We start from the raw sequence: 19,691 nt of genomic DNA, 5'->3' as shown, positions 1-19,691 counted from the left end.
AGTGTAATAAATGGAATTGATTCGTGCTACTTAAATTGTAACTGTTATTAAAGTTATCATTAGAAACGATCAAGAATCAGTGTTATAAAGCAGATGTACCCCTTTGCAGATATTACATGTCAAAATTAAGGTACAGTCTGTAGTTTAGAAGATAAATGGTCAGAAAAATCGGAAATAGGAGGAAATTTATGGGAAACATTAATGAATATGTATAAGCATACAGTATATAAGTTTAGCTTGAAGTGCTTTGTTTCATACATGAGGTGAGGTGAGAAGCGTCCCCCCTACACCCCGTCAGTTTTACTTATGCCTTAAGCATTTGTAACCACTGGCCAATTATATTCACATATATATATCTGAATATATCTACTTAATTGTATCTCTTTTTTACTAAATTGTATTCTTTTATTATTTTGTATCCAATTTATTAAACTGTATTATCAATTAATTAAATTTGATTGTTTGGAAATTTGAAAGTCATTTATAACACTACTATATCAAAAGCAGTTAAAAGTGATTACAAACTGTGCTATATCAAAATCGTTGTGATTATAATAATTTGGAAAAGCCAGCACATAATAGCAAAGGGCAACAACAACATAGTTCTTTCTCACAAACACAGGGCAGGTTTTTCCCTTGCATGGAGCACTTGGGCCTTCCCCGGGCCCCTTCTGCCCTCCCGCAGAACCAGAGGCATTTTCCAGCGCACACAGTTTGTAAGCAAGAGCCGGCTGCAGCCCAGAAGGCTCCAAGCGCCTCCTTCCAGGCTGACTCTGCAGATGCCGAGGCTGCTCTGGGCTCTGCCAGGCTCTTCTGGGGCTCAGCTCCGGGCGAGGCTGGGCCCGCTCTCCCCTCGCAGTGCTCCGGGCAGCTGAGTCACAGCGGGAGAAGGACAGGACACCTCAAGGGATTGAGGTTTAACAGAGATTTTATTCAAATAACTGCCATAACAAACAGGCTGTCCTAACCTACTCTAACTAACTAACAGTGTTAACTAACATAACTAACTACTTGTCCTAACTACTATAACGAAAAGTTGGCCTCCAGGGCTTCATCTCCTCCTGCGCTGCTCCCTCAGTTGCTTTGCTGCAGTGATCAGAGGGGTCAGGCTGGAGAGAGGCTTGGCTGATGACAAAAATGGGTGCTGCCCAAGGGATAAAAAAGAAAGAAATGAACTGTTACTTTCCAGACTCAAGTTCCTCACAGGCTCTGTTGCAACAGGACAAAGAATGGTTTGAAAGTCAAGAGAGGGAAGCAGGCTCAGATTAGATGTAAAGAAGAATTGCTGTAGCAGGAGAGTGGGGAAACACTGAGAGAGGGAGCCCAGAGATGTGGGAGGTGGCTCCTCCCTGGAAACATCCAGGCTCAGGTCAGGCAGGGCTCTGAGCCACCTGATGTGCTTGAAGATGTCCCCGCTCGTGGCGGGGCACCAGCTCCAGATGAGCTCGACAGGAGCCTGCCAAGCCAAAGCAGGCGAGGATTCTGCTGGCTTTGCGTGTGAAAAGCAGCGGGACTGGAGATGATGGGAGGGGGGCCCCACAAGAAAAGCCCTCCCTGGCGCTGCCGTTTCCCCCGCAGCCGCTTGGCATTCACCTGCAGCAGCTCCTGGGCAGAGAAGCGCCGCTCCTCGTCCGGCTCCAGGCTGCACTCGAGGAAGTCCCGCAGCAGAGCCGACAGGCGCCTGGGCTCCTGCAGCTGCGGGCTCCCGTTCTGCCGGATCAGAGCGCGGGCCTGCAGGAAAAGCAAACACAGCGCTCTGACAGCTTCCTCCACACCCACACGTGCTCACATCCAGCCCGCTTTCTCTGCCCCAGCTCCCCGGGCACTTTCCTCCCTGGCACAGATGCTGCTGCTCACAGCTCATTCTTCTGGGCCAGCCAAAAAACCCAAACCCTGGAGCAGCCACAGACATTGCAACATCCAAATGACCTTGCCTTCAGAGCCGATTGCATTGGCTGACTTTGTCAGTAGGAACTCCATCAGAAATAGCCCATTTTGCTTCTCCAAATACAGACACCAGCTTTACAGGCCATTTGCAAGAGTCAGTGTGGTCTGCCTGTGTTATTTCAAGGGATTCTTACATCAAATGCATCTCTGCAGTGCCACTGACCCTCAAGTAAAAGCATTCCTGATGCCCCCATGCCAGAAACTGCCAGGCAAGGAACAGCAGGTTTGTGTGGCTGAAAGCTCAGACTTGGTGACACAGAGAAAGTAGCTTGGACTAGGAAAGAAATGTGTTAGAGTGTGGGGATGTTAAACAATCATCTTCATGTTTTAGACAAGTTTTCCAGTGAGAAGAGCCAGGGGGGAGTTCATCTCACAAAACCTCTTTTAGAAACTCCTCCAGAAAACTTGTTGGGTTTGGGTGTTGGGGTTGGTTTGGGGTTTTCTACAAGACAACATTAGAGCTGATGCACTTGCTCCATGTATTTGGGTGATCCTCACAAGAGCTGCAACAACTTAAATGCCAAAGCAAATTGTTGCTGGAGGCTGCAGAATATTTGTCTGTGTTCAGGCTCAGGTGCTGTGGGAATTCCCTTTGCGATGTGCAGAAACCTCCAGCTGCTCCTCCCAGTGCAGGGTCACCCTGTGCTCACAGGCCTCTGCAAAGCCTGGAGAATTTGCCTCTTACCATGGCCCCCGTTTGCTGGAAGTAAGGAGGTTCTCCTTCCACCATCTCGATGGTCACAATGCCAAAGGACCAGATGTCCACCTTGGGGCCGTAAGGAGAACTGGTCACAACTTCTGGGGCCATCCAGTGAGCAGTGCCCACCATGGAGCTGCACTGGTCCTGCTCAGGGCTGAGCTGAGCGCAGAGGCCAAAATCAGCTGAGGACAGAAACAAGCACTGTCAAAGGCAGCTGCAATGAGGAAACCAAGCACAAAGATTCCCCACTCTCAGTCTGGGAATGCATGCTGAATCCAGCTGGAAAAGTGCTCAGGGCTGTAGCCAAGGAAAGATGGAACTGGACCCTTAAAGAAGCCCTCAGCTTTCATGCTTGGCTTTTACTGATTTCCTTTGAAGCTTTAGATTGCAACTCCTGCCCCTCTGGGAGGGCCATACCCAGAGCAAAGGCACTCCTGACAGCCTGCTCCTCTCCTGAGCTCTCTGCACGGGGCAGCCGCTCTCAGCTGGCAGCAGGGGCCGGGCAGTGCCACCAGCAGCACTTGTGGGGCTCTGGCCCTCACTGGGAAGCAGCCCCACAGCCGCACCCCGGGAGCGCCGTGCCTGGCCAGGAACACCCACCCAGCTTGACAGAGCCGTCCATTCCCAGAAGGATGTTGGAGCTCTTCAGATCTCGGTGGATCACCCGGATGGAATGGAGGAAATCCAGGCCCTGCAGACACTGAGAGACAACAAGAAACACAAGGGAAAAAATCAGAGGCTGGAATATATCATACAAGAAAGGACAGTTTAGAATTCTGCCAGCAGCAACTTTGCTGTGACAGCCCAGGAGTGCAGTGCAGACAAGCTCCAGGCAAAAGGTTCAAGGCAAAGCTGAGAGCAGGAATTCAGATCCAAAAAAGACAAAGAGTACCACAACAGCAGGAAAGAACACAAGAACAGAGTAGAAATGCAGTGATATTTGCAGGCCATTCACTTCAGAGGCTTTTTCCTCTCCAGCTCATAAAAACAACACAGAAACAAAGGCCTGAGCATGGAGCCACTCTGCTCTCACAGCCTCTTTGGAAGGACCATGGTGTCCCAGCCATGGGAAGCACAAGCAGGATCCCTCACCTCCTGACTGACAGCTGCCATCTCTCCTTCAGCCATGCGTGTCTGTCTGACAACGTCCTGCAAAGTTCCTCCATCCATGTATTCCATCACCAGCCAGAGATCTCCATCAACAAGGAAGCTGGAAGAGGAGAACAATGGCACAGAGATGAATGTGCATTGCTCAATTCCCCCAGGGAAAAGCCCAGCGTGGAGTTTTGTTCCCAGGTCACTTGTCAATGAGGACAGAATCAGATGGAGAGACATTCCTGCCAGGCTGCACAGGCCTTGGAATCTGCACAGGCTAAAGGAGAAGGAGGCACCCGGGAGAAAGGAGAGGCCTTAGATGGCAAGCAGGTGAAAAATGCACTTTAGCAACAGCCCAGCTCAATGTGGAACCACAACACTTGTCCCCAGCTGCTTCAGCATCTGAGCTCATCAGTTCCACCATTCCCTCCGGAACAAGGCAACACAACTTCCAGAGTTATCCAGGGGAGGAGGCCGTGCAGCACTTGGGGCAAAAGCAGTCAAATGCTTGGAAAACCTTGCACAAAGTCCCTTCAGAAATAGGCAAGGCCATTGAAAAATGGGAAAAAAGGCATTTCTGGAAACAGGAACCTGGTCTTCCTGTCACCTGCAGCAATGGGACAGGGCTGGGAAGAAGAAGCCAAAGAAAATAATTTCTACCAGGTTTTATCAGCACTTGCTGTAAAACACAGCAAATGGGGTCAACTTGAAGAAAAAGCCAAAGCAAAGCAACAAAAGCACATGGAAGGAGTGAAGTGCCAGGCTGTTGTTCTGGGAAGATATGGCCGGGTCAGGCATTTTCAGAACAGGCTACAGACTGGGGATGCCAGGAAAGATGAACGCAGGGCCCGTGCACGGGAGAAGACCTGAAGCACTCACCTGTCCAGAGAGTTGACAATGTTGGGGTTCTTCTTGTCCTTCAGGACCACGACCTCATTCACAGCTCGTTCCCTGTTGTGCCCTCTGAGACTCATTTTCTTGATGGCCACCTGAAGGGACATTGCAGACCTTTAACTGGAGCAGTCTGTGGCAGGAGGCCACAGCAAACACAGAGCGAGTCTTTTTGGAGCGAGCGAGCCGGGCTGTGCCAAACTGCCTTGGGATGGGACACCAGAGCTCAGCAAGTGCCATTCCCACAGCCCATTGCTCTGCTCGCTGGGGCTGTTACAGGACTCATGGCCAGAGACATTTGGCTCTGTAAGCTCTGCAGAAATGCTCCCTCAGCTGTCAGCCTCAAAGCTCTAACAACATTCTCTGCACCTACAGTCTTCTCAAATGGCCTCAGCACTCTTAGGATTATTATTCCAACACATTTTGCAAGCAGGAGGTAATTCTGTTTCTGTGCACACAGAGCAAAACAGCCGGGAACCCTTTAGCAATTCTATGGCATTTGGCCATGATTTCAAATGTCCCTGCTCTGTTTGGGATAGCACAACAAAGCAAACGTGCACATCCATTGCTCAGATAATCCCTGTCCCAGCTGCCACTGACACCAGACCCAAACACAGCTGCAGGGTTTAGGAGAGAGCTTTGCTCTGCACATCCATCTTCTCATTTCTCTCCTGTCTCTGTGGGGACAGCTGCAGTAGGACTAAAACCCAAACTGAGCCCAAGCAGGATCTCTCCTTAATTAGGCCTTGAGGTATCCTGATGAAACTCAGGATGATAAAACTGCTAAACAGTGTTCCTGTCCGAGGCTGGGATGAAGGTAAATTGGGCCTCAGTCTCCAGCAGCTGATGCATTCACACTTTCAGACATGAAGACCAGGCCAGGGTGTCCTGCTCTGACAGACACCGCTGCCCTCCTTGCCTTCCTTTGGGCACTTGAGAAGGACCAAGTCTGTCCCAGCTGTGCTCTGCAGGCTGACCCTGCTCTGCCTTCAGAGGAGCAGCCTGTGCAGGAAAGCTCTGCTGGGCCCCACAGCTCCAGCCACAGCTCCCAGCAGAGGGGAAAGTCCTCGAGAGCTGCCAGACGTGCCGGGCGTGTTGACACTGACCTCTCCTCCCGTGGCCCTGTCGAGTCCTTTGGAAACGGTTCCAAAAGCCCTGGAGACAAAACAGCAGAGAAGAAAGAAGCAGCGCTTTAGGCCTTGGCAGTGAAAGCCAGCCCAGACAGGAGATCTCTGCTGCCTGCAGCGTTCACGAAACACCCGAGTGCATCCACCCTTCAAACAACAGCACAGCAGCCACCAGCCCTCTGCCATGCAAGGTGTGCAAGAGAAAACTGAGGCCCAACACGAAGGAAAAGGGCTGGAGGAAATCCCAAATGTCCATGCTGAATTCCTTCAGTTCAAAACTTGAGGTAGGGGGTGGGTGTCTGAAGAACTGGAAAAGAATCTATTTCATCCTTTGTATATTTCCTGCCTTCACACCTGCAGGATCCCCAAGGGCCCTGCCAGCAGGCAGGTGATGCATTTTCCCCTCCAGTGCAGCAGCTCTGTGTCTGTTACTGAATGTCTGGGGTCTGCTACCTGTGATGAAAAGAGCGCTTCTTAGCTCATCTCTGGTTTCTGTTTCTAAACCATTATGTTGATAATCCTGACTGATGGATATTTTTTTGAAACAAAGTATTTAAAAGAAATCTTCTTGAGAACTGTTTTCTGACAGTCACAGTCACCACATGGTGAGTTGCTCTTTTAGGCAATCCAATTCCAGGGACAGAAGATCTTCCAGGTCCCGCTCCTTGCTGCAGAGAGGACACTGCCAGCCTCAGGGGCCTTTGACGGTGCCTTCTGACCACAGTTATCAATTCTGATCAGACCTGAGAGACAGCAGCATCGTACCCCAGTGTCTGAAGGGGTTTGGAGCTCTCCTGACTTCTCACTGGATCCTGCACCAGCAAAATACCTGGGCCCTGCTTGTGCAGAAGTAACTGCCTTGCACTTACCCCTGGCCAATCTGCTCCAGTTCCAGGTATTTCTCGGCAGGCTCCCCCACGCTCACGGTGTTCCCTGAAAGAAACCAGGGGGAAGATGCTCCCTCTCAGATGAGAGCCAGAATGCAGCCCCACTCCCTGGGGCCGGGAGCCCCTTGCTCTCAGCTGGGGAAGGACAATAAATGACCCTGTGCCATTCAGCTGCAGAGCAACCCTGGGTGCAGCTGATGCTGAGACACACACACAGCACCCTGCTCTGGCACACAGGAACAGAGCAGACGTACTCAGCTGCATCAGGCTCCACTCCCCGCTCCCCTCTGGCTGCAGGGCTGTGCTGCTGTCAGAATGTTCAGCCCAGGATCCTGCAGCACAGGGAGCTTCGGTGTCCTCTTCAGGAGCAGAGGGAAGTTCTCCATCCTCTTCCCAAAGCAGTGCAGGTTCCTCATCCTCTTCCCAAAATGCTGCAGGTTCACCCTCCTCTTCCCAAGCCACAGGACGTTCTCTGTCCTCATCCCACACCGGGAGATTGCTGTCATCCTCGTCCCATGCCATGGGAGCTTGGCCATGCTCATCCCACACCAGGGGACATCCACCATCCTCGTCCCCCACCGGGAGATGTCCACTGTCCTTGTCACACACCGCGGGAGCCTCGCCGTTGTTTTCCCAAACCGCGGAGTGTTCGCCCTCGTCTCCCAGAACAGCGGGAAGTTCACTGCTCTCTTCCTCCTCTTTGGCCTCCTCTTTGCAAGCAGAGGGAGCCAGAGGAGGTGCTGATGCTGCTTTGGTGCCCTGTGGACAGACGGGAGCGTGAGGGACGGGAAGTTCTATCTCAGTTATCACCTTCTTTATCCTCAGCTACACATCCAGCTGCACTAAGCAGAAATAGGATTCAGAGCTGTTCAAACTAACAATGGGCTAAAGCCGACATTGCCACTTATTGTTGGGAATTCCATATTCCACCATGGCTAAAGCCAGCAAGCAATCTTCTGCCTGCAAAACCAGTCCTGCAGCTCTTCAAAAGCTCTTCAGCAGAAACAGAGAAAACTGCCAGGGATCTCTTTGCTGCTGCTGCTGCTGCAAAGACACTGACAGGAACTTCCCTTCAGCCTCCCAGGCTGGCACTCGGCTGCCACACGCCGAGCTCACAACTTGCTGCACAATTCTGAACACCAAAGCTTCCTTTGCCACTCACCGAAGGAGGAGCTGCTGGGGATCCACGCGTGAGGTGCCCTGCAACGGGAGAGGGAACGTGAACCAGATGTTGTTAGGAAAAAACTGCCTGTGGTGGGAAATGAGCAAGGCAAGCCCGGGAGAGCATTTTGCTTTCACAGCATCCCTCCAGGAGCCACAGGCCCTTCACACAGCAAGCAAGAGAGCAGCACAAAATACTGGGCTGTGTCAGCTCTTGGCTGGAGCAGCAAACGGAGGGAGTTCCAGGCTCCGCTGCCACAGACTCCCCGCCTGAGGGAACAGAACCCCCCCAGGCCTCATTGCAAATGCTGTGCACGCCCCGCTGGCTGCAGACACCCCCTTTTTCAGCTGCAGCTGCTGGCAGGAGCTCTCCCAAACCAACCCTGTCCTCATGGCAATTTGGTTACAGAGTCAACTCTGTTCCAGTGGAAGAACAGAAAGCACACAGCAAGCCCAAAGCCACAGAGGCTGCACCGAGGGAAAACCTCAACTTACGTGCCAAGTGGGTTAAAAAATACCCCGAATAAGCCACAGAGAACAGAGTGCCAACTGCAGCAACCACTTGCTGCATCATTTTGGCTGCGCTGCACACGTCTGCAGACTGTACCCCTGCAAGCACAGAAGGACACCCGTCAGGGGCTGGGCTGGCTGCTGAGAATGCCTCGGGCAGGAGGATCCTCTGGCAACGAGCAGGCGCCCAGAGCCGCTCTGGACACTGAGGCCTCCGTGTCCCACAGCAACGGGAACACCACGGGGACGTGGCAACGCTCCTGTGACACCACAGCAGCCGCTCACGCAAAAACCGCCTGGAAGCTTCTCCTGTGTCACAAAGGAGCACAAAGAATCCTCCCAGGGCACGGCCTATTGCCCAAAGGATCCAAGAGGAACTCTGAAAATGCAGCAAACAAGGACACCCCATAGCCCAGCCTGAGCACTGAGGAGGAACGAGGACAGCACCAAACCAAAGCAAACACGACCTGTAGTCACTGATACTGCTGAATAAAACCAGCAAGGCTTGTTCCATCTGGAATCTTTGTTCTAGTTCTAAAAACAAGCAAGATTCTCCACTGTAAATATACAGAAAGCAGGAACTGGGTAGGAGGTGGGATTAGGAAGGAGGAGGAGCAGGAGGAGGGAGAAAGGAAAAGGAGGAGCAGGAACAGGAATAGAAGGAGAAGCTGGAGGTTCCAGTGCCCCCTGTGTCCGCAGCACCCCCGGCCACGGGCCCATCGCCCCCACCTCATCCTGCAGGTGAGCAGGGAGGGGGAGCTGGTCCCAAATCTGTCAGGGGGACCCTGAGAGGGTCTTTTTATTGGAGTGTGTTTGGAACTTGCAGATTGTGGAATTGAGCCCCAAATATTGTCTGGCATCCCTGGGAGGTTTTTTTCTCTGGGTGTGTAGGTTTGGATCTTGCAGGACCCCAAAGCTGAGCCCCTTGGGGGATCTTTGGGGTCCACATGGCCATTGCCCAGTATTGGGTGGGGGAGGACATTGGTCCTGGGGACCCCTGGGAGAGCAGAGGAGAGGAACCCCTGGGACCCCCAGAATGGGGAGAGCAGAGAGGGGCGATCCCAGAGCTGGGGGATCCTGGCAGCTTGGAGAGGTGGGAGCCTGGAGAGGAGAGACTCCTGGGATCCCTGGGATCTCAAAGCAGAGCATCAGGGGAGAAGGGAGCCCATGGACCCCCAAAAGCCTCTGGATCATCGCTAAGGAGGACCCCAGAGGAGGGGGAACCCCTGGAGCCCTTGGACCCCCATCATCCCAGGGAAGGGAAACCTCTGGAATCCCAAATAGGAAAGACAAGAGATGGGGAAATCCTGGGAGACTTTTTTTGAGGCTGAATCTTGATATTTTGGAGATTTTCATGGCCACAAGACTCCTGCTGAGCTCGAGACATGGACTTAGGCAGGAGGAGCCTCTACTTCAAGGCACTCCCACTTTGTTTACCCCCAAATCAGGATTTGTCATTCCCAAGCCATGGCCAGATGGAGAAGGAGGAAAATCCCCAGAGATCCTGCATGAGGAGGGGCTGCAAACCCAGCCCAGGGAGCTGCAAGGAGGAAAGATCCCCCCAGTGCCAGGAAGGCATCTGGAGATCCTGCCGGAGCTCAGAGCTGGGGGAGAGAGCTCATGGCAGGGAGAAGCCCCACAAATGCTTGGAATGTGGGAAGAGCTTCAGCTGGAGCTCCAACCTCGGGGCACACCAGTGCATTCTGAGTGTGGGAAGAGATTTCCAAGGAGCTCAGGTCTCATCAATGTCAGTGGATTCACACAGAGGAGAGGCCCTTCCACTGCCCTGACTGTGGGAAGGGCTTCACAAAACTGCACCCTCATCAGGCACTGGCACATCCACACTGGGGTGAGGCCCTACGAGTGTCCCCAGTGTGGGAAGAGCTTCTCACAGAGCTCAACCTTGACCAAACAGATCTTCCTGACTCCCTGTGGGCACCTGGATGAACACAGGGGCAGGAACATCCATCAGAACACAGAGCAACAATGGGAATTGCAGATTGACAGCCCCTGAAGATTCACCAGAATAAAGATACACCCAAAGCCCCTGGAGAAGCCCATGCCCGAGCAGTGGAATGCCTGAGATGAGGCTGTGACCCCGGGGGACACCTGTGGACAGAGGGGTCCCTGCTGGAGCCCCCTGTCCTGGAAGGTCTGACCCTGTGGCAGAGTGACCCACGCTGCAGCACTGAGGGGGCTGCTCCCATGGAATGGACTCAGGTTGGAGAAGTTCCTGGAGACCTCTCTGGTGGGAGAAATCCCAGAGTGCAGCAGGGGAATGACTCCTGTCCCTGAGCAGCAGGAAAAGCCCCAGGAGATGAACTGACCATGGCTCCATTCCCTGTATCCCTGCACTGCCAGGTTAGGATACAGAGCTGGAAGGAGGGAGGGGTGGAAGGAAGGTGCTTTTAAGGGTCTTCTTATTCTCCTGCTCTGAGCTTATTGGCAATAAATTCAATTTATATCTCCTGTTTTGCCCATGACTGTGTTTGATGAGGAAACAGTCTTGGGTCCTTAACTCATGAACCCTTGGTTAAATTTTCTCTCCCTGTGTGGCTGTGGAGGGCAGTGAGAGAGCAGCTGTGGTGGGTGCCTGGACTTGGGCCAGCATCACCCCACAGCAGTGGGACATGTCCTTGTGTGGCCCTGTGCTATGGTGACACAGGTGCTGTTGCTTTTGTCTCCCTTATGATTTTATCTTTTGCGTTAAATGCTCGTGAAGTGCCCCCGGTGTCCCTCGTGTTTCCTCGGCTCCGGTAGCCCCATCCCTTCCCCTGCTCCCCGTCCCACGTTCCATCCCGGCTGGCGGAGCCTTGGAGCTGCCGTGGGGGCCGTGGGGCTGCCCCGGGGGCTGCGCCCCGAGCCGGGGCCCCTTCCCAGTGCTCCCAGTGTGCCGCTCCAGCCTGGAGCAGCCAGCGAGGGCTTCAGCTGGGACGGCAGAGAGGCGCTGCTGGGGGATCCCGGTTCACTTCGCTTTGGTTTTGGTAATTTTGGGAGTTTAGTGCAAGAAATCTCTCCCCTCCCCCACTCATCCATAGGGCTTTGGGGCTGTTTTCCCTATTTGGGGAAAATCAAAGTGATGCACTGACGCTCCTAACTAGACATTGGAGAAGTGAGGCTCCAGGGCTTCCCGCCGAGCCGGAGCCACCCAGCAGCCAGGGCTGGGCAAGGCGGGCCGGGAGGTGCGGAGAACTTTGTTTGTGTTGGGAGCTCAATGGCGGCTCGGGCCGCGCCCGTTCCAGGGCTGTTCCTCATCCCCGCCTTTCCCCTCACGCAGCCCGGGGCGGGCCCTGAGAGCGCGGGGCGGGGCTGTGCCGTGTGCAGAGCCCGCCGCTGGCTGCCACTGGCTGCTTCTGCCGTCACTCGTGGCTCTGGCGTGCGCTGATTGGGCAGAGAGGGGACAAGCCCGGCCCCGCTGGAGCCCCCAGGGCGGCCGTGGGGCAGGAGAGCCGCCATTGCCGGAGCGTCTGTGCGGGCCCGGCAGCGGCGGCAGCAGCGGCCGGAGCCCGGTGAGGCGGCGGCGGAGCTCGGAGGCGGCCCCGGCCATCGCAGGTGGGAGCCGCGCTCGGTTCTGCGGGGGCTCGGGGCTCGCTGCGGGCCCGGGAGGGGGCGGCAGGGGGCTGTGGCGGGTGGCTTGTGCCGTGGCCGGCCCGTGTTGACCCTGGGCTGAGGGCGCTGCAGGAGCGGCTGCCCGCGGTCTCCTTGCCGTTGGGGCCTCGGCAGGAGGCGGTGGCGGAGCAGCGCTGGCTCGTCCCGCTTCGTGTCGGGAGGCCGGAGGTGGCTGCGCTGTGCCCGGGGCCGGGCGGGAAAATTCCCGGCGCCAGAGGTTTGTGTGGCCCAAGGAGCCAGAGGAGCGGTGTGCAAGTGACTTTATTGCTGCCCAAAGGGAGAGGCCATGGGGCATTTGCCGTGCGCTCTCTCCAGTTGTTGGAGGACGCGGCCTCGTTTTTGTCCTGATTTTCCCGGCCGCATGTCCCTGTCCCTTTGCCCAGCACTGGCCGAGGTGCTTGGAAGGTTCAGCCTTCCCGATCCGCCTGCTGCATGTCCTTTTTGTATAACACCCGATATTCCTGGCTCTGTGAAGTGTTTGTTCTTCTGGAAGTTCAGAAATGCATTGGGACTTGGTCTGAGCAGCAGTCCTTGTCAATTAGTAACATTTTCTGAAAATGATGGTTTCTCCCTTTGTTGCCTTATGTACAAGTCCCTGGCCCTATCTCCAAGGAGATTCACTCATTGCCTCTGTTTTTTCCTTCCTGGAATCAGCCCAATTCCTCCTGCAGGCAGGAAGCCCCTGGGCCATTGTGCAGGCTTTGTCCCATCAGTGTTAATTTGCATTTCTAAAGCTCCTCTCCTGGCTGCCTGGAACAAAGCTTCTCTTCCAGGGCAGACATCCCCTGACTCACGCGTGGCCCCCCACAGATCTGCTGTTTATTTTTTTTTAAGCAATATTCTAATAACTGTTTATGTGTTAAAGCACCAACTTTAAAGCTCTTCTGGTTTTCAAAGTGCAGCTTAAAGGGGAACATCAAAAAACTCATACCATCATTTTTTAATGACTAAGAGTCAAGTACAAATATAAAACAAAAATGAGAAAGCAATCAAGTGTTTTCTTTTTATTCTCCTAGGAATAAAAACTGATTCTCACACCACTGGCCCAAACAGAACCGACAATAGAGAAGTAAAATTATTACAAAAAATTACTCTAACGGTGTAATCCCTTCACTGAAACTGTGAAAAGCAAAACTCTTCAACAATGTCTTTAGAAAAATAAGGCATTACTTGATTCTGGCCAGGATGTGCAACAGGAATTATTTCATGCACACTTAGGCTGGGTGTGCAGAGAAAATCATTCCATGACACATGAGTTTGACTAGATTTTCCTAAATTTATACATTCTGACCCCATAGAAATCCCTTGGTTTAATGTTCATTGGTTTGAAGGTGTGGAGTTGTTAGGATTTGGTTTCCTGTTGCACCCGGATTTCTGTGCCTGTGATGTGAATTAGGTGGGCACTCCTGGATTTCCTGCTCAGCCTTTTCCAGACCAGGTGTCTCCAGCTGTGCCTGGGGCAGTGTCTGGGGTAAGATGTTGGTTGATGTTTGCTGCTGGGTGTTGATGTTTTGTTGATGGTCGTTATCTTGGTGGGAATCTTTTGGGCTATTCCCAGTCTGTTGAGATGTAAATTTCATCTCTGCTGAGTGGTGGAACATCCCTTAAAAAAACCTTTAAAATTCCTTTCCCCAAGGCAAAGGCAAACCAAGTCCCTTTAGAGAAATTAGATTTTAAACCATTTTCAAGTTGGTCTATTTTGCCAGACTGTAATCCCAGGCAGGGCAGAGTGTGAGTGGAATTGAGAGGCAGAGTGGAATTGTCCCAGTGCCTTCCCCAGCAGCTGTGGCGAGGGCAGGCACAGAAAGGCCTGAAGCTGCAAGAGTGAGAGCAAGGATTGTCCCGCAGTGGCTGGAGATGGCAAAGGAGGGTGGCCAGGCCGAGGATTTGAGCAGAGGATCTGTGGGCAGGCGCAGGGGCTTCCCCCGCTGGGGAGCCCTGGCTGCTGCTGCGTTGCCTTCAGTGCAGACTCAGGGGTGGCCTGTTTAATATTCCCTTCCAATTCAGATTTCTGAGTCTGCAAGAGCCATGGCTGGGGCATCAATCATTTTATTTTTTTCATTTTGTTAAGTTTTGTTCTCTTTCTTATATCTACACCATAACATTGAGACTATCTGGGGCTAAAGAAGTCACACAGTGTTCTGCCTAAAAAAGAGAATCCTCAATCCAGCTCCTGCAATTCCCTGTTAATTGTAGGAATTGTTCCAGCTCCATTTTAGTCCTGGGTCACATTATTTCTGAGATTCCCTGAACCCTCTCAGGGTCAATAAAAGACAAAACTTCCATCAACGTAGGTCCCAAATATTTAACCATTTTCTCTACCATTTGCCCTTTCTTTTTTTTCAGATACTCAAAGCTGCTTTTTCGCCTGAAAATGAAGCCATTTCACAGAGGCTTCCTCTACCTCTTCTCCTTGTTTTTCTGACTGGATCAAGTCATCCACATCCTGCATTAAGCCAGTCCCTGGGGGTGAGGTCAATTCCTTTGATATTTCCTGCAAGGCTTGCCCCAATCAGGCCGGTGCTTCCGTGCATCCCTGCAGAAGGACCGTCCATGTCTTGAGCATTTTCCCTTCTACCTCTTGTTGCCAGCCCAAGGCAGAATTCAGTTTGCATCCTCTGTGAGTGGGCAGATCCTCAGAAAGCATCTTTTGCATCAAGTTGTGAATGGCAGCAGTGTGAGGAGGGCACCTGGTTGAGGCTGGTGTAAGGATCTGAGAGTGTCGGGTGCCTCGGTTTCATCATCTCATTTCTTCTTCTTGGGTCCTGCAGCATTCTGTGGATTCCATTGGATTTCTTGTTTGGCAGGATAGGAGCATTCTAGGGAGCCATCCCTGGCTGCCCAAGCCGTGCCTTGAGCAGGACTCCCAGACAGGCTGTGAGCCCTTCCTTCCCTCCCTTGGAACAGGGGATTGCTTTTGGACACCTCTTGTCCTGGTTGCTTCAGGGAAATTTGGAGAGGCTCCATATCTAATTTTGCCCATTTCCCTGGGGCTGCCCACACTTGTGGGTTCACTTCAGCCATGGCTCTGCCAGACATTTGACACAGAGGTACAACAGAACCAGCCTCTGTATCACCTTTGGCAACATTAATTTGCATTCCCAATTTGGCCATCAAATCCCTTCCCAGTAAATTAGAATCACAATTGTGAGCAAATAAAAATCCCTGCATTTTAAACCCATCCCCCACATTTGTTAATAGTGGCTGAATAAAACACACCCACTCATCTTTCCCACTTAGTGCCTTAATAGCTAAAATATTCCTTAACAATTTTCCCCCCTTTTATTGTAAGATTCCGATTGGATGGAGAGGCCCCTGTGTCCATCAGGAAAGGTCTCCTCTGGATCCAGCCCCACCCTGGATGTTCCCAAGGGCTGCAGTGTGGTGGGTCCCTGGTGGAATGGGAGCTGTGCCACCGCTAAGAATGCGTGTCCATCAAGGGCTGGACTTGCTGGTGCTGAGGGTGCTGCTGTCTGTGCTTGCAGTGTCCTTGTGCCCTGCAGCTGGAAGGCTGATTCCTTGCCAGGGGCTGTTTGGGTGGGCTGTGCCCTGGCCAGGAGGGCAATGCCTGTGCCAGGTGCTTGTGGCCGAGGGTGTCCCCTGGGTGCTGGGGCCCCCTTGGGCCCTGGGCTTGATCCCTCAGGGGCTGTAGGAACTGTGCCATGGCCTTTGCCTTCAGCTTGGCCTTTTGCTTATTCCTTGCTGCATTCAGCTGCTGAGCCTTTGTGAGCAAGTGCTGCAGGGGCTTCTTCTGTCGCTGCTGCAGCCCCCCTCAGTGCCTGTGGGTGCTCATCCTGTGGCAGCTGCTGAGCTTTCTGCACAATCCTTCCTTTCTCCAGGGACCCACCAGGAAATGCTTAAAAGATCATGTGGATCCTTGCAGGTCTAATCGCCATTTGCGAGCTGTTCCTTCCTCGTGCTGGCTGTGCTGAGGCTCCCCTCCCCAGCCCGTATCCCAGAGCCGGTCCCTGTCCTGCCGCAGTGTCCAAAGGCGGCCCCCCCGGCGGGCAGGGCCGGCAGCTCCACGGGGCCGGGCAGCGGCCGGGGCGTCCCGCAGCCTCCTGGGGGCCGGGGGCCACTGCCGGCCCTGCCCGGGGGGTGCTGGGCTCAGGCAGCGCCCGGCGCTGAGCCCCGGCTGCCCCACAGCCCCGGCCCGGCCCCACAGCTCCCCACAGGCCCCCAGCCCGTGCTCCCGGTGCCGCAGCTCTGCGCCCGCTCCTGCTGTTCCCAGCTCAGAGAAACCCCCTGAAATCCTCACCTCCTTGTTTTCCTGTCCTGGAAACTGGGATACAAAGGATCTGAGTCAGCTGGAAAATTTCGGGGCCATCCCCCCTGGAGCAGGGTGTCCCCCCCCTTGGTGCAGGCGCAGGGCTCAGGCAGGGCTGAGCCAATCAGAGCGCGCGGCGCTGATGACTCATCAGTGTCCAGGCAGAGCCGCAGGTGCCAGCGTTCCCCAGCTGGAGCCCAGCTGCGCCCCTCCCCCCCGGGCCTTGGCGCCCCCTGGAGGGGAATTTGGGGAGGTGGGAGGGGGGAGCGCCAAGGCCGGGCCCCCCCGCGCTGTGGTGGCGGGAGCGGCTGCAGTGGGGAGCGAGTGCGGGCGGAAGCGGCCGAGAGCCCAGCGCTGCCCCAGGCCGAGCTGGCCCAGCTGCATCCGTGCCCCTGCGGTGGGATGCTGTGGGACTGGGGGGGAAGAGGGAGGCGGCAGTGGGTGCTGGGCCTGGGGGCAGGAGGAGAAGGGAAGGAGGAGCAGGGCTGAAGAACAAAATGGTCAAAGTATCTATCTCGGGTTTTACAGAAGAAGAAGGAAGAGGTGTGAGCAAGTGCTGGAACACAAGAGGAGGAGGAGCAGGAAGAGGAAGCAGCACAAGGTTCCACCCTCCCTGTGTGTGCAGTCCCAGGAGTGTTTCCCTGCCCACAGTCAGCAGGTGACTGGAGAGGGGGATCCACGATTTTCACTGGGCTGAATCTTGATGTTTCTGATCTTTATTGGGCTTAATGTTGGTGCTTTGTCTTTTTGCAGGGGCTGAATCTTTCTATTCTGGAGGGGGTTTTGCCTGAATTTCGTGTTTGGGTAGGTTTTGATCTTTGTTTTGATGTTTGGAGGATGTCTGGGCTGAATCTTGGTGTTTTGGTTCTTACAGACACAAGATGCCCAATGACTTTCTGAGATGAACTTGGGCATGGAGGAACCCCCAGTCCAAGGCGCTCTCCTCTCTTTTTTTCCTCCTAATCAGGAATTTTCATACCGTGTCTAAATGGAAGAGGAGGAGGAAAAGCCCCAGAGATCCCGCATAAGGAGGGTCTGCAAACACAGCCCAGGGAGCTGCGAGGAGGAAAGATCCCCCCAGTGCCAGGAACACGGCCAGAGATCCAGCCGGAGCTCAGAGCTGGGGGAGAAGCCCCACAAGTGCTTGGAATGTGGGAAGGGCTTCAGAAAGAGCTCCCACCTGATCCAGCACCAGAGGATCCACACTGGGGAAAAGCCCTACGGGTGTGGGGAATGTGGGAAGAGCTTCAGCCAGAGCTCCCACCTGATCCGGCACCAGGTGATCCACACTGGGGAACGACCCTATGAGTGTGGGAAATGTGGGAAGAGCTTCAGAGAGATCTCTAACCTGATGAGACACCAGGTGATCCACACAGGGGAACGGCCCTACACCTGCTTGGAATGTGGGAAGAGCTTTGGGTGGAGCTCCTACCTGAGGGCACACCAGCTCATCCACACTGGGGAGAGGCCCTACGAGTGTCCCCAGTGTGGGAAGAGGTTTCGGACCAGCTCCCATGTCCTCCTACATGAGCGGATTCACACAGACGAGAGGCCCTTCCGCTGCCCCGACTGCGGGAAGGGCTTCAAGCACAACTCCGCCCTCACCACCCACCGGCGCATCCACACTGGGGAGAGGCCCTACGAGTGTCCCCAGTGTGGGAAGAGCTTCTCCACCAGCTCTAACTTGACCCAACACCAACGGAGTCACCAGTAAGGGAAGCCCTGCGAGTGCCCCGAGTGCGGGAAGAGCTTCGTGCGCTGCTCCAGCTCCATCCCCCATGGGAGGATGGGCGTTGGATGATCCCCAGTGACCCCCGTTGGGCAGAGCCCTGGTGATCCGTGGTCCTGGTGATGCGTGTTGGGAAGACACCTGTCTGGGAGGCTCCACATCTTCCTGGCTCCCTGTGGGCACCTGGATGAAATCAGGGGATGCAAGTCCATCAGGACAGAGACCAACAATGGGAATTCCTTGGGGAGAGTGGATTTGTTGACTTTCAATCTTAGAGAACCTTTTGCTGCTGCTTCAGGAGCTCTGTGGACAGAGAAAAGGGGGTGACACCAGGCTTGGGGTCCCTGAGGAGAGCACACACACTCTGGGGGAGGGGATATCCCAACCTAGGGACCCCCTGTCACATTCTTGCTCAGGTAGAAGCCAAGCCCCTGCACCAGGAAGACGAAACCCAACACGGAGTCCCCAATCCCCGTCAGCATCTTGCTGTGGGCAGCATTTCATGGCATCCCTGGGTGGTCTGCAGAGGTCAGGACCTCCAAAACCTCTCACAGACACCTCAAGCTCCTCCAAGGACCCTCCCAGTCTCCCCCAGCCCACCCAAGACCCTCTGAAACCTCCTTTGGAGTCACTAATTTTAAAAAATGAAGAATTTTAGAAAAATTTGAGATCTTAGCTAGAGATAGGCCTTGCTGGAAGTAGTTAGAGTTAATGATGAAGTGAGAAGCAGGATTTGAGATAATGAATCTTGGACTTAGGTAAAAAATGACTTTTCATTGTATGTTTGTTTAGCTGTGTTTATAATGAGAAAAGAGAAACTGATAAATGGGTTCAGGAAGATCACAGACCTTACATCTGGAAACCCATTTCCAAGTCACAAGGGAGGAAACTGGAGTTGTACCAAATGTCATTTGTAATGTCAACCATTGTAAAGGTAGAAAGGTGAGAGTGAGGAAGAGCGGTTTTCCTTCATCTCTTGATGACCCCTCCTCACCAAAACGACCTCTTCCTCAAATTAGGGAGCAAACCACGCAGGCATAATGTCATTTTAAATCATTACAGTGCATATTAATCTGAAGTGGAGCATGGGAGATGTTAGCATTATGTATATGTATTAGTATTTTGGATATTTAAGACTTTTGTACATAAATAGACACTGGAATCTTTTGTCAACTTGCAGTGCGTATTAAGGGATGACTCCCACACTCGCCCAGTGCTGTGATTAAACATCCACTTTGTAACTTTAAACTGTTGGAGAGGTTTTTTGTCCATTAACAGATTGATGTTGATACTGGATCAATATTGCTATTTTGGTAAATCACTGCCAGTCTCTTCCCAGCCTCCCCAGGACCCACCAGAGCCCCTCCTGTTCCTCTCAGGATCCCACAGCCCCCTCCCAATTTCTCTCCACTGCCCCAGGACCCCCAAACCCTCTCCCAGTCCCTTCCAGCCCCACCAGGACTCATTGAGACCCCTCCCCTTCTCTTCCGAGCACAACCAACCTCATCCCAATCCCTGCTTTCCAATGCCCAATCTCCTTCCAGCTCCTCCAGGCTCACTCAAATCCCTCCCAGTGACACCCAGCACCCCCAAACTCCCTCCCAGTGTCCACCAGGACCCCCAGAACCTCATCCCACCCTCCCCAGCATCCTTCAAACCCCTTCCCAGCCATCCTAAGCACATCAATCCCTTCCCCAGTTTAAACCAGTCTGTCTCAAACTCCCTCCCAGTTCCTCCCAGCACCCCCCAATCCCCCTCTGGGCCCCCC

The 19,691-nt window shown here is 53.6% G+C and overlaps 3 protein-coding genes across 5 annotated transcripts in view; 2 read left to right on the top strand and 1 right to left on the bottom strand.

Annotated features, from left to right (window-relative positions):
• LOC147646239 (serine/threonine-protein kinase PAK 3-like) overlaps positions 1–19,691 on the top strand; it is a 578,286-nt gene that overhangs the window by 542,117 nt on the left and 16,478 nt on the right. The gene's annotated exons all lie outside the window — the stretch shown is intronic.
• Positions 911–10,425, bottom strand: LOC111944859 (uncharacterized). Its single transcript, XM_086873726.1, has 11 exons — positions 8,304–10,425; positions 7,810–7,847; positions 6,902–7,406; positions 6,630–6,693; positions 5,740–5,788; positions 4,622–4,731; positions 3,740–3,857; positions 3,248–3,347; positions 2,633–2,829; positions 1,594–1,731; positions 911–1,144 (listed from the first exon to the last, which is right to left on the bottom strand). Exons 1-11 carry the CDS (start codon positions 8,830–8,832, stop codon positions 1,052–1,054), a joined length of 1,941 nt encoding a protein of 646 aa, XP_086729852.1. The 5' UTR covers positions 8,833–10,425; the 3' UTR covers positions 911–1,051.
• On the top strand, positions 8,946–19,171 carry LOC111946054 (uncharacterized). 3 transcript variants are annotated; one of them, XM_086873737.1, is made up of 5 exons: positions 11,721–11,870; positions 14,274–14,396; positions 16,723–16,852; positions 16,948–16,998; positions 17,162–19,171. In XM_086873737.1, exon 5 carries the CDS (start codon positions 17,183–17,185, stop codon positions 17,906–17,908), a length of 726 nt encoding a protein of 241 aa, XP_086729863.1. In that variant the 5' UTR covers positions 11,721–11,870; positions 14,274–14,396; positions 16,723–16,852; positions 16,948–16,998; positions 17,162–17,182; the 3' UTR covers positions 17,909–19,171. The 3 variants fall into 3 exon arrangements, with proteins under 3 accessions (XP_086729865.1, XP_086729863.1, XP_086729862.1); XM_086873739.1 differs by lacking the exons at positions 11,721–11,870; positions 14,274–14,396 and adding an exon at positions 8,946–9,059; XM_086873736.1 differs by lacking the exon at positions 14,274–14,396 and having other exon boundaries at positions 11,770–11,870.

The sequence above is a fragment of the Cyanistes caeruleus genome, unplaced genomic scaffold, assembly GCF_971803275.1.
Source record: "Cyanistes caeruleus unplaced genomic scaffold, bCyaCae1.hap1.1 HAP1_SCAFFOLD_106, whole genome shotgun sequence".
NCBI lineage: Eukaryota > Metazoa > Chordata > Aves > Passeriformes > Paridae > Cyanistes > Cyanistes caeruleus.
This window is presented reverse-complemented; position numbering and strand designations above follow the sequence as displayed.

Coding starts and splice junctions, on each gene's coding strand:
- LOC111944859 (XM_086873726.1), bottom strand. CDS start 8,832: ATGGAACAAGCCTTGCTGGTTTTATTCAGCAGTATCAGTGACTACAGG. Junction 5,789..6,629: donor CTGGAGCAGATTGGCCAGGG/GTAAGTGCAAGG, acceptor TTTTGTCTCCAG/GGCTTTTGGAACCGTTTCCA. Junction 4,732..5,739: donor ACAGGGCCACGGGAGGAGAG/GTCAGTGTCAAC, acceptor ATGTCCCTTCAG/GTGGCCATCAAGAAAATGAG.
- LOC111946054 (XM_086873739.1), top strand. CDS start 17,183: ATGGAAGAGGAGGAGGAAAAGCCCCAGAGATCCCGCATAAGGAGGGTC.